Below are 18471 nucleotides of genomic sequence, written 5' to 3' on the forward strand. Positions count from 1 at the left end.
TCCACTTGTGTATATATACTTGTCACTTTTCATATAATTGCCAATGTGTTGGACAATGTTTTTAGCAATTATGGAATTAAAGATATGTGAGTATAAGAGATCCTCTGTCTTTGCCCAGACTCCCAAGGCCTTGAGACTGCAAGTACAAGATCAAACAGGTACTGTAGGTCTGTTATGTTGCTCCTTGGAGCAGAGAAGACTGTGGCTGAGGAGTCTGCATCTGCTAGTTCATCAGACACAGTTAGACAAGATGTATGATTTTGCTTTCTTCTTCCTTCTGAGCAGTGATTTTGATTTGCAAAATGGCTGAAGGTGCCTGCACCTCCATTGGAAGCTTCTTACAGTTCATATACAGAAAAGGTTGAAAATCACTGAAGTTCGTGATACACACCGATAGGAGCAGGAGGAGGTGAGAGAAGGGAGAATAAGCACTTTCTTTCCTGCCTGTTCCCTTACATCCCCATCCAGCCAACATCGCTGATCACTTATCACTGCTGGTGAGAAGCAAGTTGGAGATGGCAAGCTGCTGTATGTGTTCCACAGTGCTGGCAAGGCAGCGTATCCTTTTTTTGAGAGAGAGAAAACTCCAGTCAAGTAAGTGGCATGCTAAACTGGAAGGTATTTAACTAGGTACGGCAGCTGGAAAGGCTGGGACCCACATTGGTTCACTGATCCAATGAGATCAAAGCCCAGGCATTTCTTTGAGCAAAGCCCATCATGTTTTTTTAAAGAAACATCAATAACAAAAATAACCACTTTACTTGTTCACTGAGGAAACAAAAGCCATATGGAAATTTGTCCGGCATTCAAGATCAGGAAACAGCAATCACTGAGAGTCATGTACCATCTGATCACCTGGGGGAAAGTGTTGTTTCTTATTCTGCTCATTGGTGTCTCTTGGAAACATCTGCTCTTGCTCCTGATTTTCTTTAATGAGAGCATAAATGGTACTGTATAATCCACCTTTTATGTAGCATTGTCTCTTGGGCCTCTGTTGTGTGAGTCTCATTTTCCCTTTCTCTGCATGCCACGTTCTGCTAATCTTGCTTCTTCTGTCTACGGTGTCTGTGCCTTTGAATGCTTTCTTACTTCTCTGGGTTTTTTTCTGTTTTTCTGATGAACTTATTGAGGAAGGATAGGTAATACCAATTGCATTTGCAAGGAAGGATAGTATCAACTCGTATGTTTTTACTTTCACAGTGGTCTCTAAATTTGCTCAAGTAGCAGAGTCATTCTGGTTTTGCTCATAAATTGTTGATTCACATATAAAAGTTAGAAGGTCCATTTTGGAAATAGGGCCTGGCATGCTGTGTAATACAGTAATACAGCTTTTCTCTCAGTAATTTTATCGTCCAGCCCGTGGTTTGTGGTAGATGTCTTGGACTTGTGCATTCTTTCATGCAAACAATTAGCTCAAGTTATTTTGTTTCTTTAGAAATTGATGATTCATCCGGCATTGGCCACTGGCATCCTTCTCACTTGGGTTCCGTGCAGGCTGCTTCGCTGCCCCGTGTGAACTTCCTAAGTCTGGGTCCTTCAGTCTGTTACTACTCTTGGTATGGTCCATCTGTGAGGAAGGGACCTTTGGCTTTCTTTGGATATTAATTGGGAATTTTCCATTTATCTTTTAAAAATTGGAACGTGGGCTGTGTGATATCTAATTTCAAGTGGTTTCTGTTAGGGAGTTTGTCTTGAATCCTGGTTTGGGGCTTTTTTTGTTTGCTTGGGTTTTTAAGCCCTTTTCCAGTTGAAGTAAACTTTATTTTGCTATTAACTTCACTGGGAGCAGGAACAGCCATGGTCTTTTATTTATTTATTTTGTGTTACAGCAAATATTACTTTAGTTCTAAAAAGTATAATTCGGAATACAAAGTGTTACTGGTTGATGCCAATACGTCATGTGCCCCCTCCACCAGTTTTGTTGTTTATTCTTGTCTTAAATAAAGACATTTGGTGGATTTCTTTTTCCATCAAGTTCCTCAGCAGTTAAAATTGCTCAGAGGCAAGCTAATAAATAATTTACAGCCATGAATTTCTAAGTGTAATGAATTTTTCACGTTGTAGGTTGATCTGACAGTTGTATGTTTATAAACATAGCAATGAATGTTCCAATTTAATCTGATTTATTTTTTTGCTTGCACCTTTTTATTAGAGTCATTGGGAAAAGTGGATACTGTCTGACTAGCTGAAAGTTTGAGTTAATGTTTTTGAAGCCTCTTCTCCTTTGTTTTTCTGAAGCAAAGTTAGGTTCCATGTCTTGAAGCATACTATGTGAATGCAACCGTAGTAGAATTTGCTCTTCAGGTATCTGTCCCTATGCTTTAGTTTTACATGCTTATGTATTTTGTTTTATTTCTGTATCTGTACTCTTTTTTATGTACAATTTGCAACTCGGTTGCTTTTGCTTTTTACAGTTAGGAGATACACTCTGCAATATCTCTATTGCTCTGCTGCCCAATAGTTGAAGAGCAATGTCCTGGCGCTGGTGGTTGGTTGTCCTTCTGTATTTGATCCATGTGGTTGAAAGGGGAGTAAGAAAGCAGGGAGATCATGCCTATTTCCATGTCTGTGTCTTGGCAGGGATGTAAGAAGAGATTTACCTCCTAGCCTGGGCATGCTGTTTGTGTTACAGTCTAACCTTTAGCATCAAAGGCTAGCTTTTGCTCCGGTGTTCACAATAAATTGCTGATACATTGTAACTGTTTGGTTTTTTTTTTTCCTTTTGTGGTAAAGAACAAAATTGTGAATGTAGTAAGTGTACGTGATAGTTAGGTATTAAGTCATAGCCCATGTAATCCTCTTGGAAGTTTATTACAGAGCAGGTACATTTAATGGTGACTGCGTGTGCTTGTATGTTGAAGTACTACGTGCATAATGGGAAGGCTGTGACAAATCTACTAGTGTAAGTAATAACAGCCTGTTATATACCGCTTATTACACAGTACCCTGTGTATTCAAAGCTGGGAAATTATCATCTCCTCTGCATAAATAAAGATGTCAGTGTCCAGGTGGGACTTTGTTGTATCTGTGATGGGAAGGGTTCAGGGAGGTACCCTGATCTTGTCTGATTGCTATTCAAAGCTCAAGTGGCTTACAAAGGTAAGAATGTGTGTGGCTGCCAAAAGCCTTTGTCAGCATGAAGCCTAGCCTAACTTGTGTCAGGACATCTCTTTGCCAGACAAGAGGGCAGGGCACAGGAAGAAGCAGTTTGACAGTTATACCAACCAAACTGCTTTTTTACCTGTTTATTGTTTTGCTTGTGGAAAGGGTTTTGGTGTACCTATAGATAGCTCAGTTTTTGCTGGGACAGTTGCCTCCACTCGAGGATCTTTTGCCAGGAACCAACACAGCTGTAGTGGCAAAAGGCTCTTAGGCTTGCCACAGCTTACACTGGGGCAGCACCTTGAAAGCAACCCCAGAAGATACACTTTTGTTGCAAACAAAGAGAATTAGAGAAGCGATCAGAAGGAGGCGCTGAGAAGAGAAAGGGATAAAGCAGATTGCCATTTTGTTACATTTATCTTAGGCTGGGGCAGACAGCAGTGGTCCAGGCACAGAAGAGCCAGAGGCTGTAGGAGATTATAGAGCCCAACACTGAAGGTAGCCACTCCAATCTGACCTCCTTCTTACTGAAACCGTAAATGCCAAAATATTCTTTTTTTTTCTTTTTTTTTTCTTCTTTTCCAGGTACATATAGACTGTGGTGAGCTTTAGACAGAAGAGACGGACAGAAAACCTGTGAACAAAGCAGGTAGTGACAGGCATGACCAGCCAACATAGTTCATGGCAGAGTCCAGACATGCAATTAAAGCAAAATGAGCCTCTCTCTTTTAGAGCAGATTGACTGAAATAGTATTGTCATTTAACCTCCGAGAGTCGTCTTAGGCTGTAGCAGTGTCAGCTCTCTCTGGGCTTATTTATCTGAGTCATTAATAAGTCATCAGAGTCATTCACTTTCCATATGAGGTTATGGGAGAAAGGCATGTCTGGGTGCTCCTTGGTAGTCAGAAAGGAAAGGCTGCCAAGGACAAGGAGCCCGAGTTGTGTGCGGCAGGCAGAGAAAGCCCTTCGGTCTCTGGATTGCACTGAGATTCATTAGTTTTTGAAGAAAAGCTGAAAAATGTGATTATGTTGGGGATGTGGGGTGCAGCTGTAAGTCTGCATGCTTGCAGTATAGTGAGCAGCGCAAAATCACAGCCTGTAAATAGATGTACATATTTAACCTCTTAAAAGGGCTGTAGCTCCCTGCTGTAGTACAGTAAGAATAGTAATATTTACCATTTAGATTGTGCTTCCTATTTTCAGAGCTGTGCCAGCTTTAGGTATTTTAATGTAAAGCGGGCGGGTAATCTGTGAACAGGATCTTAAGCTTTTTGACTGGGGCGGGGGGGCGGGTGCAGCAATGTTATTTTGCAAACCCCCCGGAATAAAAGGAGGTTCAGACCCTTCTGCTCTGGCAGTGGGGCCATGGCGTCTTTCAGCCTTCTCCCAGGAGAGACTCTCCTGCGGGAGCCGATTTCTTCTCGGATCTGACCACCATAGCCCTCAGTAATTATAGCAGCGTTGAAATTCCGAGCTAAAAACAGAAGTGCAGCATGTGCCTATTCCCCATGTGATTAGGAAACCAGGAAATTGAAAGAGCCTGACTGAGAGGAGAGGGAGTGCAAAGCAATAGACACATCTAATATTTATCTCAAACCTGCTACGCCTGGGACGCAGGAGCTGTCATCTGCCGGAGCTGATTATGCATGCAGCCAAAGCAGAGCCTGATTGGATGTAGTAGGACCTAAGGCGAGGGGGAGAGGGAGCGGAGAGAGAGTTCGGCTCGCCGCACCGAAATGTAAACACTGGAAAGCGAGAGGGAGTATAACGCCTTTATGCTCCGAACTGCAAGCAGCAGGCTCCTATAGCTCCGGCCACGCGCCTCTTCCAGGTCTAGCAGTGTCCGGCTTGATGAACCGAAGCAGACACCTCGGAGGATCTCCTGCCTGTGGATATAAACAGGGGGCAATCGGGATGCGCTAGCTTTCTCCGGCGGCGCCGCAGCTCCTTCGTGCTCCGTGCCGCAGCTGGGACGGGGCAATGGACATGAACATGAAGAAGTTCACAGTGCGTCGGTTCTTCTCTGTCTATCTCCGCAAGAAATCTCGGTCAAAGAGCTCGAGCCTAAGTAGATTTGAGGTAAAATTTGCCTTAACTTTGTTAAATGTAGCAAATACCGTTAGGTGCTGGTAACAGAGATGTAAAAGAATGCCTGCGCTTACTGACGTGATAAATAGTTAAAGGTGATCTTTCCCTGGAGGTGGTGATGTTCGCACCTGATGTTCTTTGTTTCAGTGTAATTCAGTGCTTTTTCTCGGTAGTATTCAGTACATTGCATAATATATTTAGTGTGTTGCTAAGGATCCTTTTATCAGCCTAGCAGGGGAGGAGGAAGCTGGTTCAGGACATCATGAAGTTGTAGGAAATAATTACAGATCCATTTAAATTAGCACAAATAGCACCATAATTTGCAATAGCCTCACATTTTAGTCTTCCTCCCCTGTGCACATACCATTCTTTCTCAGTGCCAGATTTCCAAATAATGAATCAATTTTCTAGTGCCATTTATATATATATGGTATGTTAGATAGGGATTTTCTTGCTTATTTGTCTGTAGGTTCTCATGCTTGCACAGATTTTTGCATTTATTTTCTCTCCCGTGCAGCCTGGTATATATATTTTTTTATTATTTTGTTGTAAAGAGAAGTTGTTCTTCAGGAGCAGGGGGACAATGTCAAATTAAACGTACAATGATTTAGCAGTGTGGGGAGATGAAGGCAGTTGAAGTTGGAGGTATTAGCAGATAAGAATGTGTGAATGGGGTAGAACCAGGATTTCTGCCTCCTTTCCTCGAACCATTGTTCTTCAGCCCTATATTTGGAGCTGTGAATAGTCGGCAGGATGTGAGATCAGTTGAATAGATGTCAGTTATATTTATGTTGTTCACTTTATCATTGCAGATGATCTGCAACCTCTGCATTAAAATAGAGGTAGATGGGGCCTGATTCCCCTCTGCCTCACGTTTGTTTTATGCTGGTGTACTTCAATTGACCTCTGAGGAGTTACTCTGATTTGCACCGGTATTCCCAGGAGAAGGATTAGTCTCATGCTGTCTGAATACATTTTAATATGTTATTCCCTTAGTGTCCTATTTAAAGTACCAGGTAATTGTTCGAACATAAAGTTCTTCATGTGTCATTGCTTAAACAGGACATGCAGAAAAGCAGTTTTTGGCTGATGTTTTCTGTTGTGGGTTTGTTTGGTTTTTTTTTAACACTTTAAAATCAGCTTTCTTGAAAAATTATCATTAAGGTACCTAATTTTATTTCACTCACCTAGTAGTCATGCTATGCATTTAAAACAAACTAATAAATCAAAGTTGTTGAAGCTCCCTCCTTGCACCAGCCCTATTCCTCTAGGGCTGAGGGGAGAGAGGGGGAACCCTTCCTTTCCCTGTTGTGAACCCAGAATTGCAAAGGCTAATCTGAAATAGATGTTCCTTGTAGCACCCTGTAAATTCACTAAGCTCGTGCTCCACCAGAGCCAACAGAAAGTAGACCTGGAGTCACTGAGTTACACGAAGGAGTTCTGAGACAGACAAGTGTCTTCACAGGCTGCCAGTGTCAGGACGTGATGTTAGGAGGGGAGGTGATGTTGAGACAGCAGGGTTCCACCAGACCTCGTAACTATTCATTTGACAGTGCCATAGTTCGGGAGAAACAGATTCCACCACACTAATTATTTAACTTACTGGATAATCTAGCGTGAATGACCAGTACGACTCAGCACTTGTAACAGGCCGGAGCCTCGCTTCATTTAAAAAAAAAAAAAAAAAAAAAAAGTCTTCACAATCCCTTTGATCATCAGTATTACATTAGATTTACTGGACTTTTTCAATATCTGTGAAATAGTTTTCCCTTACATGAGTTGTCTTGTAATGATTTTTTTTTTCCTGATTTTAAATAATTTGCTTCAAGAAGCAGCCTGATATGTATCCTATTGCACACGTACGTTCAGAGCATTTCGTCCACTTCCCTCCTCTCTCCGTTGACTTGGCAGTAATGATCAACTTTATGTAAAGCGACTCAGTATTATAATGCAACAGGGAATAGGGGTTGTTCCAACCAGGAAGAAAAAATGATTCATAAGATCTGTTCTGCTATTTAAGTGTGAAAATCATCAGAGATGTTCCTGCTTAGAGGGGAAAAACCAAACATACGAACATCAAGCCCTCTCTGTGATTTCCATCCCTGAGTACTTCTTTGTATAAATTTGTAATTGCAGGCTAATGAGCGCTCGTCAGCCAAACAGAAAGTGCAAGAAAGCCTGCTGGTAGTTGGATTTTTAGAAGTCAGAATATTCTTCATCCTAATAAGTAGATATTTTTAAAGAGGCAGTAAAAAGGCACAGGTTATTACATCATGGAATGAGTAAAAGTAAAATAAAAGGAAGAAATTTTGAGAAAACGCATGTGGCATTGCTTTGCTTAGTGTGCGTTAGCTAATGTACCTGGTAGAAGTTGTGTGTTGCTAGATGTCATCTGAAATTTGGAAGGGGATTGTTGTTCCTAGGTTGGGTGGGATTTTTGTTATGGTGTTCTTTTGGCCAGGTGGGAAAGAGGGTTGAAGGCTTTAAGATAGGTACTCCTGGATTCAAGCCTTTGATATCTTTAAAATACCACTATTAGAATAGATTCAAAATAATACATTATTAGTTATTAATATCATATGATTAATTACTTTCTCTACTGTGGTGTTCTGCTACACTTTAAATTCACTTGCAATGGGCTTCATAACTTACAGAGCAGGGATATAGATGCAGAAAATGACTTAGCAAATCACAGCTTGTAACTTGACCTTTACATAATTGTTTCATATGCCAATATCATTGCTATATCTGAGACAAAAAGATCATTGCCTTATGTACATAGCTAGGTTTCACACTTTGTCCTGCTAAAGGAGGTAGAGCACGCTTTGTAAATGAGATATTGCAAAGGTTTTGTTTCATCTTGCCTAAAATGTGTGCCCTTTTATTATTCTGGGAAAACCTGGCTGAAATTTGAACTTATTTGGTTACACTTTCGGGTTTTCATAGAATCACAATCATTTAGGTTGGAAAAGACCTTTAAGATCATCAAGTCCAACCGTTAACCTAGCACTGCCAAGTCCACCACTAAACCATGTCCCTAAGCACCACATCTACCCGTCTTTTAAATACCTCCAGGGATGGTGACCCAACCACTTCCCTGGGAAGCCTGTTCCAATGCTTGACAACCCTTTCGGTGAATAAATTTTTCCTAATATCCAATCTAAACCTCCCCTGTTGCAACTTGAGGCCATTTCCTCTTGTAGGTGGTTGTAGAGAGCGATGAGGTCTCCCCTGAGCCTCCTTTTCTCCAGGCTAAACAACCCCAGTTCCCTCAGCCGCTCCTCATAAGATTTGTGCTCTAGACCCTTCACCAGCTTCATTGCCCTTTGGACATGCTCCAGCACCTCAATGGCTGTCTTGTAGTGAGGGGCCCAAAACTGAACACAGTATTTGAGGTGCGGCCTCACCAGTGCCGAGTACAGGGGCACGATCACTTCCCTCCTCCTGCTGGCCACACTATTTCTGAAACAGGCCAGGATGCCGTTGGCCTTCTTGGCCGCCTGGGCACACTGCTGGCTCATATTCAGCCGGCTGTTGACCAACACCCCCAGGTCCTTTTCCACTGGGCAGCTTTCCAGACGCAGTTTATCTTATTTTTCAGTATGGCCTGCATTGCCCTTCATTTATAAGGTATCTAGTGATGTAATTTTATTAAATGTGCAGAGCCAATTTTTCCCCTTCTGCATGCACACTGAGTTCTTATTGAAGTTAGCTGAAAATCCAGCGAAGTCAATGGGAACTGCATGTGCACATCCAAGAGAAGGGCTTTGTTTATGGTTCTTCCTGAGTGTTGATGAACATGAATGTGAAACCATCAGGAGAAAGTACGCACAGTGTGGATCTGCTAAAGGCTTTGAGCCCCAGTGGAATGCATCTTATGTCAGTGAGCAATATCCCTTGGTTTATAAATCAAAAGTTAAATACGCCGTTCGAATAAGCTAGGAAAGACCTAAGCATGCAAAGAATTCTATTATATTTATTCCAGTGACGCAGAAGCCTTTCTTGGTTTTTTTTAGAAAGCGACCAATTAAAACATTGCCATTGACTCTTTTGGGAGATGTTTCCAACTTTTGCATTCCTGTTGTATTTTTAATTCATTATTCCTTAATTCTTTTAATTCTTGTTTTGTCTTACTGGCAGTGGTGAATCCAAATACTGTTTGGTCTGTAGAATCATAGAATCATTAAAGTTGGAAGAGACCTCCAAGATCATCGAGTCCAACCGTCAACCCAACACCACCATGCCCACTAAACCATGTCCCTAAGCACCTCATCTACCCGTCTTTTAAATACTTCCAGGGATGGTGACTCAACCACTGCCCTGGGCAGCCTGTTCCAATGTTTAACCACTCTTTCAGTAAAGACATTTTTCCTCACGTCCAATCTAAACCTCCCCTGGTGCAACTTGAGGCCATTTCCTCTCGTCCTTTTGCCAGTTACTTGGGAGAAGAGACCGACACCCACCTCGCTACAGCCTCCTTTCAGGTAGTTGTAGAGAGCAATGAGGTCTCCCCTCAGCCTCCTTTTCTCCAGGCTAAACAACCCCAGTTCCCTCAGCCGCTCCTCAGAAGACTTGTTCTCCAGACCCCTCACCAGCCTCGTTGCCCTTCTCTGGACACGCTCTAACACCTCAATGTCCTTCTTGTAGTGAGGGGCCCAAAACTGAACACAGTATTCGAGGTGCGGCCTCACCAGTGCCGAGTACAGGGGCACGATCACTTCCCTGCTCCTGCTGGCCACACTATTTCTGATACAGGCCAGGATGCCGTTGGCCTTCTTGGCCGCCTGGGCACACTGCCGGCTCATGTTCAGCCGGCTGTCGACCAGCACCCCCAGGTCCTTTTCCGCCAGGCAGCTTTCCAGCCACTCTTCCCCAAGCCTGTAGCGCTGCATGGGGTTGTTGTGGCCAAAGTGCAGGACCCGGCACTTGGCCTTGTTGAATCTCATACAGTTGGCCTCGGCCCATGGATCCAGCCTGTCCAGGTCCCTCTGCAGAGCCTTCCTACCCTCGAGCAGATCAACACTGCCGCCCAACTTGGTGTCATCTGCAAACTTAGTGAGGGTGCACTCGATCCCCTCATCCAGATCATTGATAAAGATATTTAACAAGACCAGCCCCAAAACCGAGTCCTGGGGAACACCGCTCGTGACTATGTATGGGGCTTAGAGCCTACCAGAGTTCTTGCAAATTAATTCAAAATAAATTTGGAGCCTGGTGTGTCTCAGTGTAGTCAGTTGTGAGAGGCAGGACCTCCTGTGCGTGATTCACACGTGGGTCCTCCTTGGGTTCCAGCACTGGCTAGGAAATGGCAGCAAGCCTATGCAATCTGGGAAAGAATAGGGCAGGACTGGCACTGTCTTTATAATACTTTGTTATGAGAGATTTTCGGTTCTAATCTTTGGCTCTGATTCTGATTTCCTACAGGCTTAAGTTACAACAGCCTTAGGAGAGTGGCCAGCAAATGCTGAGCTAGACTGCTCCTTTTGCACAGTGGACTGGGGCACTTGGGCAGTGTTTGCACTTCACTTGCAAACGCTTGTGAACTGTTCTGTGCTTGTATAAAGAACAATTCTGTTCTTTATCAGTAGCGTGTCCTTTATTCTGTCTTCTCTTTTTTTATATTTATAGATAATCATTTTATAGAAGAATGTATTCTTTCTGTCAAAGGTTAGACAGAAAGAGGTGAGTTAAAGAATGGAGATGAGGATTAGCAGCCCAAGATCAGCTCTGCAAGGTGCAAGTCCTGAGGCAGCTTTAGAGTTTTTTTTTCCTTGGTAATGAACATCTTTGTGATGTTTGTTCTTGTTACAGCAGAAGTTACCGACACTATTGTAGTCTGACTTCCCCCAGCTGCAGGCAAGACTTTTATGAGGAAATGCTGCAATTCTTGTAGTCTTGCATGGCTTGCTGGGGGGAAGGGGGGCAGGGCAGGCGAGGGAGAGCAGGAGGAGCATGTAATCTATCAGATAGGTCACTTGAGTAGCCAGGAAATCCAATTTTCAGGCTCATTTTTATAACTTGCTGTGTCATTACGGATGGTTCAGACCTCTGTGCCCTGCATTCCCCATTTGTAAAATTAAAATGATGATGATTTTTCAAGTCCTTTGATACAGTTCTATCTATTTACATTGCTTTTGGTGGTAAGAGAGCTTACTCATGTGTACGCATTCCTAATAAAGAAATTACTCCCCAGCTCCCCAAATACTTCTGACTTTATCCCAAATAAACAGTCTCTTGCACCTCAGGCCTGCTATGTGCTCTTTCCCACAAGCCTCAAATTAACTGCTGAGCTACAGAAAGGGAAAATTAAGCAGGTAGATGTAGGGGTAAGTTGTCCACAGAAATACCATAGAAAAATAGGGCTGGAAGGGGTCTAAAAAAACCTTATTCTGGATTCCCCCTCCTTAGGCAGCATCAGCTATATCTAACTATTCCACCAAAACAAAGATGTTTCTCTAACCTCTTCTTAAGAACCTCCAATGGTAAATGCCCATAGACTCCCTAGGAGGTATCTTTTACAACATTATCCTTAGCGTCTGAGAGCTTTTCTAATGTCTAACACAAGTTCTTCTTACGGCAATTTAAGCCTGTGTCTTCTTGTCCTGCCCATTGTAACTGTGAAAAACAGATTGTTTCCCTTCTTTGCCATGGGATTTTTATGCATTTGAAGGCTTTTCAGATCCCCTTTCTCAGTCTTTGCTGTAGGGTGGGAAAAATGGTTTTCCTCCTTCCTGAAAGTTGGGGAGTCAGGGGCATGACCCTGTGCCAGTCACAGCAACACTGTTAGGGAGAAGCTCTTCCTTTCTTTTAGATGCTAATGGTCTGTTGTGAAAATCACTTTTATTTCAAAGGACCCTACCCTGTCAAAGACCAGTCCAAATAGTTATTTTATGCTCCACTTCCACCGTCTAAATGCCTGCATGATGCCTTGATCCGATGGTATTTGGCATCCAGTCCAGAGCTGTGACGGACCCTATCCATGGGCTCTGATGTCAGATCAATTCTGACGCACATCACACAATTAAACACAGACTCTGGTCACACAGCCAGGGTACATGCATGTTTGGGCGTAGAGTCTGGGGCCTGATATCTTCATATAACAGAAGAGGTCTTCGTTTGGTTGTGGGATGGGTCCTGTCCGATCAGCTGATAGGACGTGCACATGCATACCTTATGTGACTGGTGGTGACACGGTGGTATGGGGAACACGTGTTTGGTCATGATCATGAACAAATGATGAAATGACTGAAATGGAGAGGTGTCTGTGGGCCAAGTAATGGCCTGCTTCCCTGAGCCTGGAGTATCTGTGTGTGGGAGAGCTGAACCTGGTGGACTGGTTTGCAACCTGTGGGCAGCTGAGCCCCCACCTAGCAGTAATTTTGAGTAACTTGGTTTTATGCAAGTGGAAAATGTGTAATTTTATTCTAGGTTTTAGGTCATAACGTTATGGCCTGTCTGATGCTGTGGCACAAAAAGTCTGTTCTCAGAGGGCTGAGCTCTCCTGCACCTATTTTTATTAGCAGCAGCATTCAATTCATCCATTTTTCTGCTAGTCTCTGGAGAGGACTCCTTTTGTGTGTGCTTTTTGCATTTCTGTCCTCACAGGTAGCTGGAAATATTTCTAAAGTAAGACAGAAATCAGAACAAAAGAGCTCCTTATGTTTATTTACCAGTTACTCAAGTAGAAATACTTTTCATCTAAATATTTGCTAGTCAGTTGCCTTTTGTTCACTTAACAAGACTTACAGTCCTAGTTCTGCAATGATTCTGTGAAAGTATTTGCTGTTAAGAAAGACTCAAAGTACTGCAGGGAAGCAGCAGTTAGTTCTGCACTCAGAACACGCTCTCTCGCTAAGTGTGTGTGTGTGTGTGTGATGCCATCAGCTCTTACAGGGTACAGATTCACTTCCTGGAGAACAAAGTCTGAGGAAATGGAAAAGAATGAGTGGACCACTGAATCTGCCTTGAAAATAGCTTCCTGACTGAGGATGTGTAAGGAAGTAAGCAATACATCTATTCAAGGTCCTCGCAGCACAGCTACCATTCACACACAGGGAAGTACCTTCCAGGCAAACAGTTTGGGATGCAGGTTCCCTCAGTGGGTGCATGCATGGTGACAGGGTGGCCACAGCATGGCTTTGGAAGACTCGAAGGGAGCAGCCACCCTTTAGCTGTGGAATCTCTCTCACTACTTTGAAATGTACTGCTGGTATCAGTATTTCAGCAGAGCTGCTTTTACTGTGGGATGCAGGAGAGCCTAGAGCTCTCTTCTAGCTGAGCACCAGGAGTTCAAGGATACTGGAAGCACAGACCATTGAGAGCACAGAAGACAAAACTGCTATGTTTCTAATGAAAAAAACCTTTTTCTCAGATCGCGGTGATATTATTAGGCATTGTGTAGCAGTGTGCGGGCAAGCAGGGGAGATACAGGCTGCTAGCGTGCTTTCAGATGATAAGTAACGATAGTAATCACTAAATGCTAGATATCTTATGAAACCTAAATAAATGAGCTCATATAAACTCCAGGTGTAATTAAAGAGTGTCATGCCTCTTTCCTGCAGGGCCGAATTTGGACCTATGCATGACTGGCAGAAGGCAGTAAATGCTTCTCTTCAAGAGTTGTTATGAATAAACTGAAGGCTTTACAAGGGGTGAAAATGAGCGTGTGGTTTTATCTATAAAATTCACCTTTACCTGTTGTTAACCAACAGAGGCTACCCAGTTCTGCTTGTTTCTAGAAGTACCATCCTCCAGACAAGTTTGTGGTACCCTCTTGTGATGCCCAACAGGACAATGTCAGCTCAGTGCTGCAACATGGGCTTCTTTAGGGATATCCGAGTCCTGGGTGGTGTCACTTCCTGCTATACGTTCTGAGTAAAAAGTAGTGGTGAGCTGAGAGTGAAGGTAAGCAGAAAAAGAGATTTTTTTTCTCGTTTTGTCTAAACATGTGGCATATGTTTTATGCACATGTATATACATTCAGGGTCTGGGATTTTATGTTGTGCATTTTTTTTGAAGTTCTTTAGAACTCAACAAGGAGAAAATGGGTATGATTAGACATTTGTTTAAAGTTTATATGGAAATTTAGTTTAGAAACTACAGAATTTAGCAGAGGCTGCTGTTTTTACTACAAATAATGAAATAATATGTAAAACACAATAATGCATGACATTTCTGTTCCAGAGGAATATGAGAGGTTGGCCTTAAAAACTATAAAGAGAACTTAACTCTGTGCTGAATTTGTGAGTCTGTTCTATCATTATTAACAAGACTGAGCCTTAGACATCTCCATATACAAATTAACGCAAAGATGTATTCCAGACTCAAAGCTTTACCGTGTCCCTAGGAGAGAAGGAATCCAGTAATTCCTTCGGCTAGCAATATGGCACAAGCTGGTGTACGCCATAGAGAGTGAAAGAACGAGGTGGCGGTGAGAACTGCTGTAAAATGCTCAAAGATGTTTGAAAAAGTTCAAACCTATTGGTTTGAAAGATCTGCGTATTGTAGAACATGCTTTGGGATTGAGCCTTTTTTGGGGTGGTAATGGTTTGGAGAAATAGGGTGCGTTCTTGGCATTTGTCAAGCCTGACTGTCCCACATGTCTGTACTTTGGGCCTGCGTTCTGATGGAGGACTAACTGTGCTATGTAATTTATATGCAAAGTGGCACGCATTGATGAATGGTACGAAAGAAATCCTCTATAATACATGCTTATACAAGCAATTTTCCTGACAAATAAGTAAAAGGCTTGGGCAGATATTTTTTGGGGGGGTCGGGGGAGAGAGTTTTTTCTTTCAGTGGAAATTTCTGTTGTTTTGCTAGTGAGTAACAGAAAATCCTGCAGCCGTTCAACTTTGTCTTCTCCACTTCCATGTTGAGGGCAACTCGTGGACAGGTCCTGTGAGTCTGGCAGATATCTTTGCGTTTAACTTCTGCATCAGCACATCTCTAAGCCAGTCTTTCCTGTATGAGACAATCTCTGTCTGTGACTAGAAAATGCCTGGGACAGCAATTAGATGTTGTAATTGCATTCATTTTAAAGTCATCTGTCTAAATATCTTAAACTCTGCTGCATCTGCTGCTAGTCTGCACAGTATCTACTTTATTCTTGTATGATTATGCATTGCAATTTTTACGAAACTGTAATCTGAAAGCAAGGCTTTATATTAGATTATTTCCGTGACAGTTCAAGACCATTTCATATCACTGAATTGAATTTTTGATTACTAAATGTGTGCAGATGTTAAATAGTACATACTTCAGAAGTTTTTAAATAACATTTCATTATGTTGAAAAGACTCGAAGCTTTTTCCTGGCAAGTAAAATCACTAAGTTTTCATCCGGAATGAACTCCTTAACATTTCATTAAATCAGTACTATCAAGATAGCTAAACCAAGACGTTTTCAAAATGTTAATGGTTTTCATGTAACGGCAACACAAAGGAATTTTAAAGTGTTGGCATTTTATGGCTGATTTCAAACACATTGCAGAGCCTTAATTTGAAAGAATATATGCCTCTCAGGAGAAGACGTTGTACCTGTCCTTGTTTTCCAGATTCTCATACCCTTGGGAGTTACCTTCTTTGTATGTGGCAACCAGTGAAATAGGCACAAAAGGAGGAAAGGAAAGTGTGGTAGTTAATCTTAGCTCTTACTTCTGCATTCTGTCAACAACTTCTTCCAAAGGAGGACCACGTGTTTAGGCTCACTCGAGAAGTGGGTGGAAGTGTGTTATGTGAATCCACACAGAAAATGCGCTGTGTGGCGTAAAGGCAGGAAAGCCCCCACTGAAGTAGGCATCAGCTAATCCCTCTCAGTCTCACCAGTGTTGCAAAGTTGTCTGGGTTTATGATGCCTGCCAGTCTGAGGTAATAAAACTGCTTTATTGTCATTATTGAAGCCTCCTTTGTCTGTGGAGAAGTTTTAGCAATTGTAAAGCAGAAAATACGTAAAGCCACTAAAGCAGAAGTTGGGTCAAACTAAGCTGGGGGGGGGGGAGTGGGGAGAGACTTTGCTTTCCCCTTTAAAAACTTTTAATGTACATTATCCTTAGTTTGGTGGCTAACTCAAGCCTTTATTTCATAAGGATGAGCACTTCTGGGGCATTAGCTTAGGTCTGGAAAAAAGACAGTTGCATGTACCATGTTAATTTCAAATTGATATGAGAAAAAAAAAATCACCAGTGCTACCAGAGCTGGAAAGAAACCATTTTCCCATGATCTGTAACGAAGAATGTTTTTCCCTGTGATTTCAATTTTTTTTGTATTTGCAGAATTGAAGAATCCTTACTAAAAGCATACTTCAAATGCATCTGCTTTTTTTTCTTTTCTACATCTTAATGAAAAAGTTCATGTCACATCATAATATATTGAGAGGCAATGCTGGTAAGGATGGTGGGCAGCAGAACTTACTATGCCTGTAGAGTAAGTGTAGATAATATTTACTCACCTACTTCCTTCTGTTCTACCAGTGCAAATATGGCAGCATCCAGATGTTCTCTTTTCCCTTCCTACAGCTGTTAATGCCATTGACGCTATAGCATCCCCTCTTGCACAGCAGAGAAATTCAGTATGTATTTACCTTTCGCTGAAAGGCCGTGTGCTGAAAAAAAGAGTCTAATGGCATCTTTTGCCTGATGGTATGAAATTAATTTCTAAAAGCCTTCTCAACAACAGGGATTTTGTAATCTAGCAAACTAATTTCTTTTTTTTCCCAGATAGGAAATCCCATATGAGACATTAGAAGGAATATCATTAACAGTTCTGAGGACTGTCACTTCCAAAGCGTACACTACCTATAGTGGTTATCTGCCGAAAGATACTCATTTTATCCCAACTGTCTTTTTGAAAATATTCTATCCAAACAACAGGATAAAGTTTACATGCCAATTCACTTTTGAAAATCGGTATTCCTCTATTAAAGGGTGTAAGTTACCTATAATCATATTGTTTGCTTAGGAAAAGATAATGGTGCCAACTACCTGTTCTTCCCCTGCTTGATTTAAAAGTGTTTTCTCCTTCTGTAACAGGCTTATAAAAGAAGCCATAAAATTCATTTGAGTAATGTTTGTATTGAAAGAAATGCTATAACAGGCAGACATTGGTGATGTTACGGGAGGAGTTGTTGGTCATCTTTCTCTGAATGGAAGTTTTTCCCTGGAGTTCTAAGGAAAGTCTTAAGTTTTTTATTTAATATTTCCATCTTTCTCATTATGCATGTCAAATGAGTGGATTAAAAATGTAATCTTTTCTAATGCAGACAATCTGGGTCATTTCAAAAATAGAGCTTTCTGAAGAGCCTTATTTATGAAAAATAGGTCGGTCCTTTGCTTCCCCTCTTGGCCACTTGTTCTTTTCTTGATCAGTTTAGGTTGTTTTCTCTACCTCTTCTTTTGTGCTCATCTGTTCCTCCCCGTTGTTTTCCACACGCACAACCATGGCAATTATAACCCACCCCCAGGGAAGTGGGGACTTACAAAACACTTAACATACTGTACACACCACAGCCAAGAGAAAGTTTGCCCTTTTCCCCTTGCTTTTTAAATCTTTTTGCTGGTGTGACATTCATGGGACTGAGACAGAAATAAGAATAGAGCTCTCTCCATGGAGTACCGCTGTGGTCTGCAAGTACTCATTTATCTTTCTGGTGATCAGAGAGCTGTCACTGCCTGGGATTTTGTATCATCTCTTCAGGGAGGAACACCAACTCCCCATTTTCCAGTTACTGAGGAGAAGAAATTAAGTTGTTCTGCCCTCCTGGGATATGATTCTTCACTCTTGTCTTCAGGCTTTTTCTTCCCTCTCGTAAATAAAGGTTGAGGATTTGAATGTGCTGTGCGCTGGCGTGTAGACTCCCACAGCTGGACCACGGAAACGCTGAGCTCTGCACAGATGGAAACTGTGCCCCTGAGACCAGGCTCTTGGCTCCTGGTGTCTACCACAACTCTCACTTTGCCTTCTCAGATATTTCCCTTGTAAGGTAACAGTTCTGCTTTTTCCCTCTCCCTCGCCCTGTCACTCATCTGATTCAGCTTTTTAAATTTATGCTTTAGACTCAGACAATGGGAATCACATGTTTTTGCTTTTCTTGTACTGCCTCTGTTTTGGTACTTTCCACCCTCAGTTTACTGAGGTAACTCGAGTCATCAGTAAAAACAAAGCTTTGTTTGAGGAAGTGCTGATTCAGAGGAGATGCTCAGCCTGAGGCTGGGCAATGGCCAGATAGCTCCAAAGCAAATCCCAAATACAGAGCTTATGACATATCTCAGAAATGTCCCCCCCC

The 18471-nt window shown here is 42.2% G+C and overlaps 1 protein-coding gene across 1 annotated transcript in view; it reads left to right on the forward strand.

Annotated features, from left to right (window-relative positions):
* Positions 1-4773: 4773 nt before the first annotated feature.
* RPS6KA2 (ribosomal protein S6 kinase, 90kDa, polypeptide 2) overlaps positions 4774-18471 on the forward strand; it is a 174675-nt gene continuing 160977 nt past the window's right edge. The window contains exon 1 of the mRNA XM_009329210.1: positions 4774-5181. Within this exon, the coding sequence (XP_009327485.1) occupies positions 5083-5181 (99 nt within the window). The 5' untranslated portion in view covers positions 4774-5082. The remainder of the gene's footprint in view (positions 5182-18471) is intronic.

The sequence above is a fragment of the Pygoscelis adeliae genome, unplaced genomic scaffold (genome assembly GCF_000699105.1).
Source record: "Pygoscelis adeliae isolate BGI_AS28 unplaced genomic scaffold, ASM69910v1 Scaffold77, whole genome shotgun sequence".
Classification (NCBI taxonomy): Eukaryota; Metazoa; Chordata; class Aves; order Sphenisciformes; family Spheniscidae; genus Pygoscelis; species Pygoscelis adeliae.